This window comes from Lepisma saccharinum, chromosome 6 (genome assembly GCF_977018435.1).
Source record: "Lepisma saccharinum chromosome 6, izLepSacc3.1, whole genome shotgun sequence".
Classification (NCBI taxonomy): Eukaryota; Metazoa; Arthropoda; class Insecta; order Zygentoma; family Lepismatidae; genus Lepisma; species Lepisma saccharinum.
Window position 1 is genome coordinate 36,345,539 of NC_139234.1, and position 16,517 is coordinate 36,362,055.

At 39.1% G+C, this 16,517-nt stretch overlaps 1 protein-coding gene across 1 annotated transcript in view; it reads left to right on the top strand.

Annotated features, from left to right (window-relative positions):
- Nucleotides 1-16,517, top strand: part of KaiR1D (Kainate-type ionotropic glutamate receptor subunit 1D) — a 363,464-nt gene that overhangs the window by 341,585 nt on the left and 5,362 nt on the right. Inside the window, exons 15-18 of the mRNA XM_083123772.1 lie at nucleotides 5,207-5,405; nucleotides 7,875-8,106; nucleotides 11,708-11,823; nucleotides 15,063-15,218. Of these exons, the coding sequence (XP_082979898.1) occupies nucleotides 5,207-5,405; nucleotides 7,875-8,106; nucleotides 11,708-11,823; nucleotides 15,063-15,218 (703 nt within the window). The remainder of the gene's footprint in view (nucleotides 1-5,206; nucleotides 5,406-7,874; nucleotides 8,107-11,707; nucleotides 11,824-15,062; nucleotides 15,219-16,517) is intronic.

Below are 16,517 nucleotides of genomic sequence, written 5' to 3' on the forward strand. Positions count from 1 at the left end.
GAAGTGCATACAGTTTAAAGTGGGATCCGAACCACTATGTGCGATCACCTGGTATCGTACCCCAGACCCCTTGATTACAAGGCCTTACCACTACGCCATCAGTGAGGCGCACACAATCTTTCTATTTCGACCTTTTTAAACCTATATGTATCATATAAGAGGTTGTTTAACGTTGCTATGCCTCTATGGATTATATTTAGCCAGTATTCGAGCACATAGCGTCAGGTTTCATAGAATATAAGCTTCTCTTCCATGTTTATGGTTTCCTGTCTGCAGTAGAAAAACTGGCAGGTTCCCATAGCTTTTCTTTCAATAGTCTTCCAATGGTTGCATATCATATCACTCAAATTTGATTCATTCGTTTCGAACACAATCCCCGATGGCGCAGTGGGATCGTGGGCGCCTTGTAATTAAGGGATCCCGGGTTCGATACTCGGTGGAGGAACATAGTGGTTCGGATCCCCCTTTAAACTGTAGGTCCATTCACGATTAGCCTAACAGGACATAAAGTGGACTTAAGACACCATATCAAGCAACCAACACAATCCCGTTATTGTCCAGATTATCGAATCCAGAACCTTCGTCGCGAATAACATAAGCAGGAAGACAACGTGAAATAACCGAACAGAAACAGAACCTAAAACCTACATCGGATAGATTGAATTAAGTCGACGATACAGCACGGGTTCTGAAATGAAAAAGAATACGAAAGTTGAAGGACCTCTATACGCACCCACTTTTCCTCCACTCAATGGGGAAGATATCCTTCTAGCTGAGAAGCCTTTACGTAGGAGTGCCCTGAGTGAACTTCAAGGCCACGACGATAAAGTGTTCTACGTGCAATGACGGGACCAAAACATACGTCAGATAGCTGTGTTCCTCCTTATTTCGTACGTCATTGATAACTGGAACACGTGACCTCGTCTTTGGTAGAGCAGAAGCCTGCTTGCTTGCCACCACCCTTTAGTTCAGTGACCTTCGCCCGTAGTCAGCAAGAGTGAATGACTCACCATATACTTGTTGTCTGTGAGGCTACACAAGAATAGATATTTCGTTAGTGGCTGTAAGTATTGTTTCATCTGCAGTTATATCAGTTAACATTTCAATAGTTTCCTTCCAAATGGTTACGTTAGTGATAAACATGTAAATTAGTTCTCGAGAGTGAACGTTTTATCTATTTGAACGGGGGATTTTTATACAGCCTGCATGTCTTATTTTTTCCTGAAAGAAGAAGAAATTCGAAGACGCAAAAAGAGTTGTATAAGAGTAGTTAACAAAAGGAAAAAAGAAGAAGAAAACGAAAATGTAAATGCTGAAATAAATTATGGTAGAGATCGAGTGAATAAAATTTTGTCATGGAGCCTCCTCGATGGCGTAGTGATAACGTCGTCGCCTTGTAATCAGTGGATCCCGGGTTTGATACACGGTGGATGCACATAGTGGTTAGTATCCCACTTTAAACTGAAGGTCGAGTCCAGATTAGCATATCTGTGCACCAAACCAAAACTAAGAAAGAAATTGTCGCAGTGTAAGAAAATGTCATGTTCAACCAGATACGAAACAAAAGGGAATAATATATTGCAGGTTGGAGTTCACATCTGTAGCATCTAACCAGCACAATTATGAATCGCAACATATCGTATCAGATCCATTTTTATTATACATGTATGATAATATAAGAGAAGTAGAGGAAAGAGAAAACAAAGCGAAACACGGACGCCTTCTCCAGAATTTCAAATCTCGTTACATAAGGTTCTGGGTTGGAGTCCCGAACAGGCATGACTTTCTTGTTCTTGCCCTTTTATCTGCTTCATTTCATCATAATTCATCGTTATGGTTTACCTGCAGGGGAAGAATAATGACAATAATTGCCAATACAAAGCCAATGACAAACAGAACAACTCGATTACGGAGGTGCCAAGAAGAAACGAGACTTGACAGTTTCTTCGTCTCGCGGTTTGTCGAATTGAAAATTGCTCTCCCGTTCTCGGTCTCGATTAGTTAAATATAGAAATCGAAAATGTATGTGAATGAATATACATGTATTTCATATATTCCGGTTTTGTAGGAGATTTCGTGGAAGATGAAATAAGTATTCTTCCATCGTATTTATTAGGGCCTCCCCGATGGCGCAGTGGTAGCGTCGTCGCCTTGTAATCAAGGGGTCCCAGGTTCGATACCTGGTGGAGGCACAAGTGGTTCGGATCCCACTTGAAACTGAAGGTCCAGTCCCGATTAGCCTTGCTGTGCATAAAGTGGACTTAAAAAACACCAACTCAAAAACCATCGTATTTATTTTTATAATTTTTATTCCCTGTTCGATGATCGCGACGATAAGGACGAGTGACCATTACATGAAATTGATGACGAAATAGTCAAACACCCCCGACAAGGACGGTACTCAAACCCGGGAACTTTGGCGACGATATCGAATGTCAATCACTTAATGAGCTTGACCACCGAGCCTGCTTAATGTTGTTTCTGTCAGGTAATTCGTAATAATATCCCACATTCACTATCATTAGCTTCATAACTTATCTTATTGTTGTGATTAACCTGAATTCAAAGAATAAGTTGAAAGGCAAAAATGCAAGATTGAATGTCTCTGATGTTACTTCGTGCCGAATAATATGACGTGGTATTATGATATGAATTTATTAATCATATAATATGCCTATTCATTCCATTGATTAATCCCAATTGAGCACACAAAATATGGTATAATGTCCACTCCATGGAGGAGTGGTTAGCACAGCGCGCTACGATGCCATGGGTCCCTGGTTAGAATCTCGACTTGGGCGTGGGTATCCTTGGTAAGTGTCCCTTCATCAATTTCATCATAGCATCACTCATCTTCATCGTCGCTATTTGCCAAAAGTGAAAGAATAGCAAATCTAAATAACAAACATCCAATCAAATCGAACATCTCTACCGATTTAATTCTATACGGTACCGAATTCCCACTTTATTACTGCATCTTAAGTCATTTTATAGCATCTCAATTGTTTTCCGATTCGAAAACATTTGGAATGTTGTTTTGTGCAGTTGATTGTGCATTGTTTCGTTGTTTGGATTGTTTAATTAACGTCGCATTAATTAGTTTTAGACCAATCGTGACAGGGGAAAGCAAGAGCACAAAGGAAGCGAAAAAGACAAGGAAGAGACCACGGCTTTCTTTAAAGATAGCATCCCGTGAATGCAACTCAAGTGACTGCAGAATATTATGAATAAAATTTATTTCGCTTTTTCCTTTTATTTCTATTTCAGTTATTTTACTTCGCTTTTCTTCTACCACTCGCGTTACTCGTGTCGGTGAGGAAGAATTATAAACTCGTGAAATGGACGATGGTACAAAAAAATATATGCCTCTCCCACGGTTCGAAACTGTCAGTACAAAATATTGTCTTATTTTTAAAATTTACGGTCAAATATGGTTTGTCACGTAGCAATTTTCGCTTATCTCTTTCTCAAGGGGTTCCATTGCCTCTCTGATGTCGTAGTGGTAACGTCTTCGCCATGTAATGAAAGGCTTCCGAATTCAATACCAAATAGAGAGGCATTTGGTTCGGATCTCATTTTAATCTGTAGGTCCAGTGCATGAACTGGACTTAAACAATTAACGTGTGGCATGTGGTCTGTGATGAGAACCATAATTTCAGCGAACCTTCTTGACAATGACTCTAATATCACTTGAAAGAATAGTATTTCCTTACGAGTAGCTCTTGTCAAGAAACCAGTTCCTGAAATTTTCTTCTGGAGGCATCGTAGCACCCAGCTGTTTGTTGTGGCTGGGGCACGAGTCATGTGACTCATGCTATCAAAGCTCAATCCTTCCCGAGAACTCAGAATCACCAGGCAAACTTAAGCGAATATCTTGTTATTTGGGTTGCATAAACAACAGGCTTTAAGACGTTACGAAATTCTACGTCCCGTGGCCCAGGTATTTTTTTCTAAGACTGTACGTCAGCACTGGATGAAAATTTCACTGTGGAGGAAGATACGACTATGACAAAGTACGTCCTCTTGCAGCTAATGTCGGTGAAAGAAATTCGTGATGGAATGTTACAAACAAAAGTGACTCTAAAGCATTTTCGTGTGCTATCGTTTAGTACCGAGTTGCTAAATCTAGACTTGGCATTTTACTTCTGATGATTATTAACACCATGTAGGACTCTGATATTGATTGTGCCAGAAACTGTGGATGACTCCAATTGAGGCCTGAAACATAGCCAAACAATACGCGGATGCTGCACCATGACACTAATCTAAGAAGAAATTTTGTTGAAGAAACCCGAACATCCATATTTGTCACTTGACTAAAGTGAAACATAAAGGACCCGTGGTGCATGAGGAATCCTTTGGTTGAATTAAACGTACAAGTCTTATCATTACTGATATTTTTTTCACTGATGCATGCCCTGTTTCAGTTACAAACAGGAACACCTAGAAGAAACACACAACATAACACATGATTTGTTCAAATTGAAAAAAGGTTCGATCTTTACTTCTTAAAGGAAAAATACAATTAATGCAAGGTGACACATGATGTATTCCAATTAAAAAAATGTTCGATCTTTTCCTTTTAAAGCAAAAATACATTTAGTGCAAGGTGACAAATGATTTATTACAATTAAAATAAAACGGATCGATCTTTACTTCTTAAAGCAAAAATACAATGAGTGATGGCAGCAAACAGCAGAATGTATATAGAATAAGAAAGCCATTGATTATAGTTTTGAATTCATCTGAATATTTTGAGTAAAACATTGTTGGGGAAAATAAGGAAAGCAGATTTTACACAGACGGAAAGAGCTGTTTTCTACTTCTAAATCACGAGAAATTTACATAAATCAAGTAAATTACCTGACCAGCCATGTCCAAAAATCAACTAGCTCTAAGTCTACTGTCAGCTTTTCATACTTTTTTTTAACGTTAGATTGATATCTTTGTGAAACTTCAACCAAGTGCTTTTTAACAGACTGCACAATATATGTTCTGCAAATGATATCTTATAAAAGCTCCTCCTGTACATATACCAATAATTGTGCTTATTCAATTCTTTGAATAGCCTGTTTAATTCCAAGTGCTTGGGAGAAAGCAGGTCAGTTTTAAGATACTCTATCTGATTTAGGAATTCCTTGAATATAAAAATGAAGTATTATATGTTTGTATTCTACACCACAATTATATGTCATGTTATTTTCAGGGCGATGTCCACAAGGATGGTGGCTGGAATGTGGTGGTTTTTCACTCTCATCATGATATCTTCGTACACAGCCAACCTCGCTGCGTTCCTCACTGTGGAGAGGATGGAGTCGCCCATTGAGAGTGCGGAGGACCTTGCAAAGCAGACTAAAATTAAATACGGGGCTGTGAAAGGAGGTTCCACTGCGGCATTCTTCAGGGTAAGAAAAGGACACGCCCCAGGCCATTATTGATCATTGTCGTTTGGAACTTGAAAGCTGAAAATTCAATGTGTAAATAGATTCATGAAAGTACATTTGCTTATCAAAATATCATATTCTTCCCCGTTTTTTTTCCTTTTAACGAATACGATTGATTGATTTGTTTATTTTGCTTCGCATTTCTGCCACTTTTGGCTAATCGCGAAGATGAGAATGAGTGATGATATGATGAAACTGATGAAGGGACAAGGATTCGAACTCGAGACCTCTGGGGTCGTAGTGCGGTGTGCTAACAACTCTGCCACGGAGCCCGGCTACAAACGAATACGATGACCCTATACTCGGTCCCAAGAGTCTGTTGAGCAACGCCACGCATAACGGTAGAGAAGGTGAGAAAGCGATTGGACAGAGCGAATCAGTACACGCTAGTGAGAAGGCTGGTAACCTTCAGTCGCTTTCCCCCGTCCACGTAATTCCGTTTCTCTCACGTGTTCACCGGCCGATTCGTCTCTAATCACTACTTGCAGAGATGACTTGGTTTTGTTCACTTGCTCCAGAGAATCGTGGGACAGAGTATAGGACGTATTTAACTTGGATTTCGTCACCACGTTACATCAGGATGCATATTGACGGGTGATGCTGGAGATTTTCCCGATCTCCAATAGGCTCTGGCAACAGAGGTAAACGGATGATATTATTGCACCGATAAATAATTATCACATTTGTAGTACAAATATTTACATTGGATTTTTCAAATGTAAACGTCAAGTATCATTTCAAACATTGAGAACCTGAATATGCTATCGAACATATTATCAAGAAATACGAACAAAATATTTTAAATATTGTTATTGTTGGGTAAAACAGCAATGTACAGGTTTGATTGATTGATTGAGTTGGTGTTTTAAGTCCACTTTATGCACAGTAAGGCTAATTGGGACTGGACCTACAGTTTAAAGTGGGATCCGAACCACTATGTGTCTCCATCGGGTATCGAACCCAGGATCCCTTGATTACAAGGCGACGACGCTACCACTGCGCCAATGGGGAAGGACAGCAATGTACAGGGTGAACATATAGTACCAGGTGTAGAAGTATGAAACCGGAATTGGCCGATAGATGGTGCTAGCCGGCAGTGGAGGGCGCGGAAGATCGCGTAAGCAGCGCCAGCTGCTGCCCGCCACTCCCGAGGACGTTATATCGGAACACAGTAACCCGAGTGTCAGACAGAGGAAGGTGTTGCACACCCGGAACATGTCGAGTTTTGTGCCTACGAACTACGATTTGCGGACAGCATTGGCGTTCTGTTATCATTTGAAGAAAACCGCTGCAGAATCGCATCGAATGCTCGTCGAAGCTTACGGCGAACATGCTCTCGGGAAAACACAGTGTTTCGAGTGGTTCAAGAAATTCAAAAGTAGCGATTTTGACTTGCGAAACGAGGAACGTGGGAAACCTCCGAAAAAGTTCGAAGACAACGAATTGCAACCTAAAACCCGGTGAAACCGTTAACGCAGATCGCTACCAACAGCAAATGATCAATTTACATCGAGCATTACGTGACAAACGGCCGGAATATGAAGCAAGGCAACACAAGGGCATCCTGCTCCATGACAACGCCTCACCACACACAGCAAAACGGATCCGGGAAACAATCGAGGCGTTCAAATGGGAGATACTAGGGCATGCGGCGTATTCTCCCGACTTGTCTCCTTCAGATTATCATCTATTTGCCTCACTGGGACACGCTCTTGCAGAACAGCGCTTCAATTCGTATGAAGATGTACGAACATGGCTCGCGGACTGGTTCGCTTCAAAAGAAGAACGTTTTTTTTGGCGTGGCATTCATAACCTGCCGGAAAGGTGGGAGAAATGTGTAACTAGCAATGGAGCTTACTTTGAATAAAATATTGTTTCTCAGTTGCAAACACCAGCCGTTTACTTCTTGCAAACAAATTCCGGTTTCATACTTCTACACCTGGTATATCTCTGATTTCTAAAATTTATTCCACAAAATGTACGCTAGGTAGAGACGTGTTGTTCTTATTGATTTAGTTTATTTTACTTCGCGTTTTGTGCCTCTTGGCTAATTTGCGAAGATGGGGATGAGTGATGAAATGATGAAATTGATGAATGGACATTCACAAACAACCAAGCCCGACCGGGATTCGAACCCGGGACCCTTGTAGAGACGTGTTGTTTTGGAGAAGAACACCAAAACGTTTTATGTTAGGCACAGACATGTTGTGTTTCCGAAACATCCCCCCAAAAAACACAAGATTGTTGTTTTACTCAAACTTCAACATGTGCACCATTTGTTGCACGGAGAATGTCTAAACGAAAATTAATTTATCTCCAAGTGTTAGACAACATTTCTTGCAACATGTAATGAAACTTTTCTTAAAATTCAAGTAAGTGAAGTGAAATATAATTGCGCTACATACATCATACTGTTTCTTCCTCTTCCAGGATTCTAATTTCTCCACATATCAGAGAATGTGGTCGTTCATGGAGTCCGCAAGGCCGAGCGTCTTCACATCATCCAACCAGGAGGGAGTGGAGCGAGTCCTGAAGGAGAGCGGGAACTACGCCTTCCTCATGGAGTCCACGTCCATCGAGTACGTCGTGGAGAGGAAATGCGAACTCACTCAAGTCGGAAGCCTTCTGGACTCCAAAGGATACGGCATTGCCATGCCGCCAAGTGAGTGTCTCCTGCTAAAATGTGCACCCGATTATTGACATCGTTTATACCACCATTAAGCCTTGTTTCTATGATATGAAAAACTCAATATGCTGACCAAGGCAGAAATTTATTTTATTATAAAACATAAACTAAAACGTAACGTTTTATGCAAACAAGAAAAAGGAAAACAGAGATGAAGAAGAGGAAGTGAAATGTAAAGAATGTCAGAGTGTGTACATAGGAGAAACGAAAAAGAGGCTGAAAGACAGGTTGAAACAACATAGGGATGATGTACGACTTAAGAGAGAGAGAAATGCTATATTTAAACACACGAAAAAACAGGACATGACAGAGTGGGATGAGGCTAAGCAGATAGGAAGAGAGAAGAGAATACTAGTGAGAAAATGGAAGGAGGCCAAGGAAATAGAGAAGAAAGGTGAAGAAGACACAATGAACTGGAATGGGGGGACTGAAGATAAACAAAGAATGGAAGATGATGTTAGAAAGAGTGGAAAGGACAAGAGAAAAAGAGGAGAGAAAAAGGAAGAAGAATGAAAGATAAAGATTCTGAGATAAAGAGTCCAACCAGATTCTAGATTGAAGAAAATATGTTTAGCCTTTTAGGTGAAAGTACAGTTGACAAGGGAAAGCCACCTGCTAGAATGTTTCAGAACAACCTTTTAATAGTCTGGAGGGGAGTAATGTTTGTGTATATATATCGTCCTGTTTTGTACCTTGTTACATTTGTACTTGGTGCAGAGTCTGAAGAAGACCTTGCTAGAAGGTTAAAACGTTACGTTTAGATTATGTTTTATAATAAAATAAATTTCTGCCTTGGTCAGCATATTGAGTTTTTCATAGTTGATACGTTTTCCTCTAATCTAATCTTGATACACTCTTAAAAAGAACGATTTGCTACTGACGAAACTGCGGTGTAAGGACTAGCATGTGATGATGCATTTGCGGCAAAGAGAATCCACTTCCTCATCTTTTAATATCAAGCGGAGTTATGAGTAGCCATTCCTACTACATGTATCTGTTTCTTTACTTGTGATGTTGAAAAACAAAATACCTTGTTTAATATATTTACATCACTTTTCTCTACGTCATTTATCAGCTACTATTTTTTTTTAAAATTAGAATGCTTCTTCGTTCATCGATAAAGTTTAAATTTAATTTCTTTCTTCAGCATCCAGTAGTCACTCCCCTGTGTGAATAAAATGTGCGATGTTCATAATTTAGTGACAGTACACGTCATTTAAATATTGGCCACTTCTCCAAACCAGCAGACCTCACCCACAAAATTTCAATACACGATAAATTTACATTACACTGCCCTCTGGATACTCCCAGGTCCAATGTGTATGGAAGATCGCAGAGTAATTCTTAAGTCATCAACATTCGCACTCACACGCAGAAACATATACGCATATGTACGTATGTTAAATTTTCATAAGTTAAAGTCAGCTATTAAAAAGCAGTTACTTTGATAATTACAATAAGTGGAAAGACAACATTTTATGAGAACATTATCCCAGTATCAAACAGCAGATATGAGCCATAAAGTTTAATGGCTTCATCCTATTTCCGTATATAAAATGCACATATGGACCTAGTGGAGAGTGTGCCAAGGGTGGCGAATTTCGGGAAGGTCGATGGTTTAACTTGGAATTCCTCCCTACTATAGCTCTCGTCTGGTCTTACGGCGGGCAGCCTACATGCAGGCAAGGGAAGTGGAGAGCGGGGAAGTGACCAATCCAGCGCGATGAGAAACGCAGCAGCTTGTAGAATGAGGTGCACGCAGCACCTCCTCACGAAAAGTCGTAAATCTCGGCGCCACCGCTGCTGTCTGGTTTGTCCGTGACATATTCTCCGCTCCCCACTTTCCTTGCCAGCATGTAGGCCGCCCACCTTAAGACTTAACAAGAGCTATAGCTCCGATGAACCTATTGACCAACATTAGGCGTGGTCCTCCATTGACAGAGCCAGAGAGGAGGGGCAGGGTTCGACTGGTGTGACGTCCATCAAAGACGAAAAACTAAGTGAATAAATGCCCATTTGGCCCAGGTATATATTTTTATATTTTGCTTTGGGCTATATCAAATATAACGCACCCCTCTGCTTCCCCACTCATTTTTTTTCTGGCGCCATGTCTGAGTCTTCTATTCACAATGGCTTTGTTACAATTTTGTAAAGGAGAGGCTTCAGGAGTGGATCAGTTTCCATCAGAACTTGTAATTGATCAGAAGATAGAACCATAGAACTACATAGAACGACTTGTGATTTATGCGATATTATAGATGTGTCTAAGGATTTCACTAATAACAATACCATACCAATTATTAACCTACGTGAACACAGATTTGGCTAAAAGGAAGTTATTCCTAAATGCACTGTATGGATCCAAAACATGGACAGTGATTGAAACTTAAGGGAAGAGACTAAAACAACCTTCGGAAATGGGTGCTACGCGAAAATATTCCAGATCAAATGAAAAAAGGGACATGAAGGAATAATGAAAACTCGAAATGAAGATTGAATAGAAGAAAACACATTGCAAGGCCAAGGATGAAGTGGAAAAAAAATTGCTATCTAGGAATTCAATAATGATGGAAGATGCAGGAAAGAGATCACAAGTAGGATAGCACAGGCAAAGATGATTAAACAGATTAAACAGACATATACCTCCAGGAACATACTCGTATATTAGGGTATAAGGAAGAGATTCCTAAATACATTTGTCTGGAACACAACGCTACGGACAATGGTTGAAGCTAAAATAGAAGGCTGGAAACTTTCAAAATGCAGGAGAATGTCGAAGATCACATAGATAGAGAGAGGGAAAACTAAGATATTTTGAGTCTAACACATAGAAAGGGAAGCTTGTAGAAATCTATCGTTCGTAACTGAAGGCAGAATAGATGAGAACAATCAGCCTGGCAGGCCCAAGATAGATTACGTGAAACAATTGCTAAGGATATGAATTGCGAAAGAAATACTTAGATGGGCAGACCATGTGGCACGAATGGGAGAGCAAAAAGAGTTTACAGGATTCTTGTTGGAAAACCTGATGGTAAGAGACCTTTAGGAAGGCCAGGATGAAGATGGAGGGATAACGTTGAGATGGACCTAATGAAATCAGTAAGGATAGAAAAGATTGTATTGATTTTGCCCAGGATAGGGACAGATGGAAGGCTTGTGTTGCTGCAGTCATAAACCTTCGGGTTTAAGAAGGCTAGAGAGTTACTTAGTTAGTTAGTTAGTGTATTGCGAAAGATGCAGAGAAATGAAGACATCGCCGGAAGACAGGAACAAATAGATAAGGGGAGTGTAATCCACAGCTTCTCTTAAAGAATATATCTTTCGATAGTATCCTGTAAAATAAGATCCGTTGGATAAAGTGTTCCAACATATCATATATAACCATCTCTTCAGACATTTATTTTGTAGACATAGAAACCTTTCATTTGCTACACCCAAATCTTTGTCGATATTTCCCCAGAGAATTTACTTGCATCCCTTTCCCTGAAATGAAATAAATAGCGAAGATCTCTATTCAAATGTTTTATCAGATTTAGGTTAAAGCTTCTGTGACAGTCGTGTCGTCTTCTCCTTTCAGATTCACCATATCGGACGGCCATCAGTGGTGCTGTGCTCAAGCTACAGGAGGAGGGGAAGCTCCACATCCTGAAGACCAGGTGGTGGAAGGAGAAGTTAGGGGGAGGGTCTTGCAGGGTAAGATTTCATAAACGCAAGATAGAACGATAGCTTTGAAACTAGACCGAAAGTTACACTTTACACATTAGAGCTAATACTATGACCGTTAATGCAGATACGTTGAAGCTCATATTGATGTGAAATGCTATGCAGTTCCACACATTAGTATAATGTGGTTCCATACATAATAGCTGTGTGAATCTATATTTTGATATTAATGAGTTGCATTTCGTTTAAGACAAAACTTGTTTCTATGATCCGAAAACTACAATAAGAAAACAAAAAGAATAAACGTTCTGGTAATTTCGGGTAGAGAGAAGGAACATAAGTAAATTTGACATTCATTTTACTTATAACGTTCATTGCATGTTATGTTTTGTTTAATGTACGAGGGACATTTTTTTTTCAACCTCCGATGGACTATAAACATAAGACAAGTGTAAGTAACAAAATGAATTTATTACCAAAAGTTATGTACATACCTGTTACTTTTCGACATAATCGTCGTTAAGATACAGGCATTTGTCATATCGTGGGACGAGCTTTCCGATCCCCTGTGCGAAGAACGTTGCCGCCAGTGATGAGAGATGGGCCTGAACGTTGTTTCGAAGCTCCTCATTGGTGTGGAAGCTCTGGCCTCCTAGCCAGTTCTTCAATGCAGGGAAGAGATTAAAATCACTCGGCGCTGTGACCCAACACCTTCTGGAGCAGTTTAAATGGGAAGTGTTTGATCACCCGGCGTATAGCCCCGACTTAACGCCGAGTGATTCCACTGGCGGCAACGTTCCTCGCAGAGGGGACCGGAAAGCTCGTCCCACGATATGACAAATGCCTGTATCTTAAAGACGATTATGTCAAAAAGTAACAGGTATGTACATAACTTTTGGTAATAAATTCATTTTTTTTTACTTACACTTGTCTTATTTTTATGGTCCATCGGAGGTTGAAAACAAAAATGGCCCTCGTAGTAAAGCATCTGGCTGCTGCTTGTACATTTGGAATTGTGTCTGTCCAAACGTAAGCATCTTCTAAACACTAATGTAAAAAATTGTTGTTTTTGTGATCGTACTTATTTTTTCGACACATGTGCCTTGCATGTGTAGTATGACATATACAGGGTATATAATCTAAGTGTGCGTATGGGTGTGGAAATTACTATGAGGGGTGCGATAACCTACGTATTTCCTACAAAAAAATATTAACGTCTTCTGTATTACATGATAAAATGGGTCTCAGCTATTGTCTTTTTGTGTTCATTTTACATTAGTATTTAATATAAAATTCCTGTGGCCACACAAACAATCTTGCAAAGCTTCAAGTGGTTTTGAGACCTACTCAAGATCCTATCATAAAAATTAATTCGGGTTAATTATGTCAGAGAAACGTTTTTGCCAGCCCACAATTCAGATGTAGACACACTGGCTGTAGAGCACTGTAACAATAGATAAAACTGTAAAATTAAAAAAAATTAGAAGTAATGCTATGACCGTTAATGTAATGCTACTCAATTTCATACACGCATTAGTGCACGCATTCCTATTCTCTATTCCACAGCGAACAGATTTTTTTGCCTTGTAGTCGGGGAGGATGAATTCAAAAGAATTTTTCAGATAATTAGTAACGTATGAACAAAGGAGACGAACGCTCCCTCCCCCGCCTCTCTCTCTCTCTCTCTCTCTCTCCATTGTGATCTCGCTACAATACACATGTATGGCAGCGGCATTGGTGACTCGCCACAATAGGTTAGAAATGAAAGGACAAACACATTCTATCATGATTAATTTATGGAAATGAAACTCTCACTCTCTTTTAGTTTCTTTACATAATACAAATTCAACTTTAATAACGAAGATTAAGTACACAATATAATGGCAGAAACAAAAGTTTTATCAGTGCTTTTTACCCAAGATCAGAGAATTAGTCCGTTAATCTAACCGGAGTCCAACATTTAATCAAACTACCCCGATGGCGCAGTGGTACCAGCGGTCCCGGGTTCGATACCCGGTGGAGGCACAAGTGGTTCGGATCCCACTTTAAACTCTAGGTCCAGTCCCGATTAACTTTACTGTGCATAAAGTGGACTTGAAACACCAACTCAATCAATCAATCCATCAAAACTTAATTTGCTTGTAATGTGTGCCTTATGGCAAGCGCACATGCACACTCGAACACAACGTGTTCATCCTTTACTACACAGATATGAATATCAGTCATAGACTTTGATCAGTAATGTTAGTGCGACGTAAGTGGCAATTTTTCATTAACTTCTACTTCTTTCATTTTCAAGAAACTTATCAGAAATTAGAATCTACATTAAGTGAGGAAATACTTATGGCGTTAAACATAGCAAATTATGTCAAAATCGAATGCTCGACGTCGATAAACTACAAGAGATTGTAAAATTAAGCATGTTTTTTACACTTTTATATTGCAAGAGTCAAATGAAAAACTTAAAAGTGCAATACAAATTGTAGGGCAGACTGTGTGCAGCTTAAATTTACACGAGGTATCAACTGTTGTTTACAAAATGACCTCTTGGGTGCAACAGTAATCAAGTTAGCTTCAAAACGCCATATTTGTTATTTTAAAGATGGCGTCTCCTATACACACTTGCACCAGTGAAAAGGAGTGGTTTCTTGCCCTCTGTCAGCCCAAAACTTACAGACATTTCTCGGAAAATGAAAATTCAATATCTCTGTGCATGCTCACCACACCAGCAAGTTTACTAATGGAGGAGAAAGTTCGACAATGGCCTCAGTTCGCAGGCAGATGGGTGGAAAGGCCTTCGCAGTGGCTCATAAGTGACTGCACGTAGACCCCAAAGACTTATTCCTCTTAAGGTATACATGCGCTAAGTGAAAGTTAAAAATATATCGTAGATCCTCAAACGGCAATAGGTAAGTGCAAAAATGCAGCAACTTGTGTACCCCCTACATACAGAAATCTACTAGATAAAAACAAAAACAAATTAAGGTTTTGATTTGACTCTCCCTTGTATGTTCTACCCGAAGAACGTACACAGCTACATCTCTCTTTCACACACACACACACAGACATTACTTAAAAAAAAACAACTTGTAGCACTTTAAGATTCCCTCTTAATTTACAGTGCTTTGTGTCTGTAAACACTGCAATTAACGATGTTATCTTTTTGTTCCATTATGCTCCGAAGTTTTGTTAGTTTTGGTGAGTTTCCTACTTGTTCACACTTGATGAATATCGACAATTTCTTTTGTACCACTCTCTTTTCTTTCCAGGACGACATGTCGAAGAGCACGAGCGCAGCAAACGAGCTCGGTCTCGCAAACGTCGGCGGAGTGTTTGTAGTGTTGATGGGTGGAATGGGGGTTGCCTGCGTCATCGCTGTTTGCGAGTTCGTGTGGAAATCTCGAAAAGTAGCCGTGGAAGAAAGGGTGAGGAGAATTATGGAGGACCCTTAGTTGATCGTCATGTTAGCATTTCACGTTGTTTATATAGATATATGAATTTGATATCATTTTTACATTGTTAACTATGTTTAAGAGGAGAAGACAAGTAATAAGCATTTTTGTAAAAATTTAATGTCCACTGTCGTTGTAATAAGTAGGCAAACTGGGTAGTGGTATTCCCAATATATTCTGGTTCTTCTTGGTAAACGATATTTTTTTGTTTATCGTAAGTGCCATCCTTCGAGAACTATTCTACTCACAGTAAACTAAGTTCATCATATCTATTTGGTGCATCAGAAACGCATTTATTAATACACTGAAGTGTGCTTTTTGACCTTTACCAAGATTCAGGTTTGCAGCTTGATGCATGTTTCCATATCGTTTGTAAAGTTAACACCAAAGTGTTGCAACTGAATATTTCTTTGTGTCCACCTGTACTTTAATGCATCAATTGGTGCATTTTTGATCGATGCATCTTTTTCGATGATGCGCTTAAATATTTGGTCTGAGCTACAGACTTTATGATTTTTTGTTTCGACTGATGCATTTACTTTTTGTGTAATGAGACCTTTACTTATTGTTACAAAATCATGTTATTCCCCATAACTCATGTATCGTAATTCGAACTTTTCATTTCGTTCAAAAGTTATGAATAAGTATATTGTAATTTGTTGACATGATACAAGATTATGCGCTGCTTTATTGAAACTTCATTATGTGATGATAAATCAATTCATCTCTTACTTGAATATACAGGATATTTCTTTAACGATGACTGCAATATGCTTCCAAACATTATGACAGCATGTATTTGAACTATAAATAAAGGTTATGCTTATTTAAATTTTAAGAAATGAGTGTACATTCAGCAAATAAAAAGTTATATTAATAGAAACAATATTCAACTAGAGTCCTTGGATATAATATAAAAGTTCAAAGCAAAACAGTCAGTATACTTATCTGGCACTTAAATTGAAACACTTTTCTCTGAGCAAAGGCAAGTGTAGAACCACTTCCTTCAAATGACATTTATCAGATATTTTAAAAATATATTTTGCAATTAGGATATTTCTTTGTAGTACACTTTTCAGAACTTTTCAGCTGTTAATTTGTATAGCAAGTGTTTAACCATTCAAAAGTTGTAAGAGATTGAAATTTGTGAAAAGTAATAATATGAACGATAGAGTAATTCAGCATCAACATCAGTACCAAGTTTTAAATTATTTTAGTGTGAAAAATCTATGTAATATGAATTACGGGGAAAACAAAATTCTCATAGGTAGT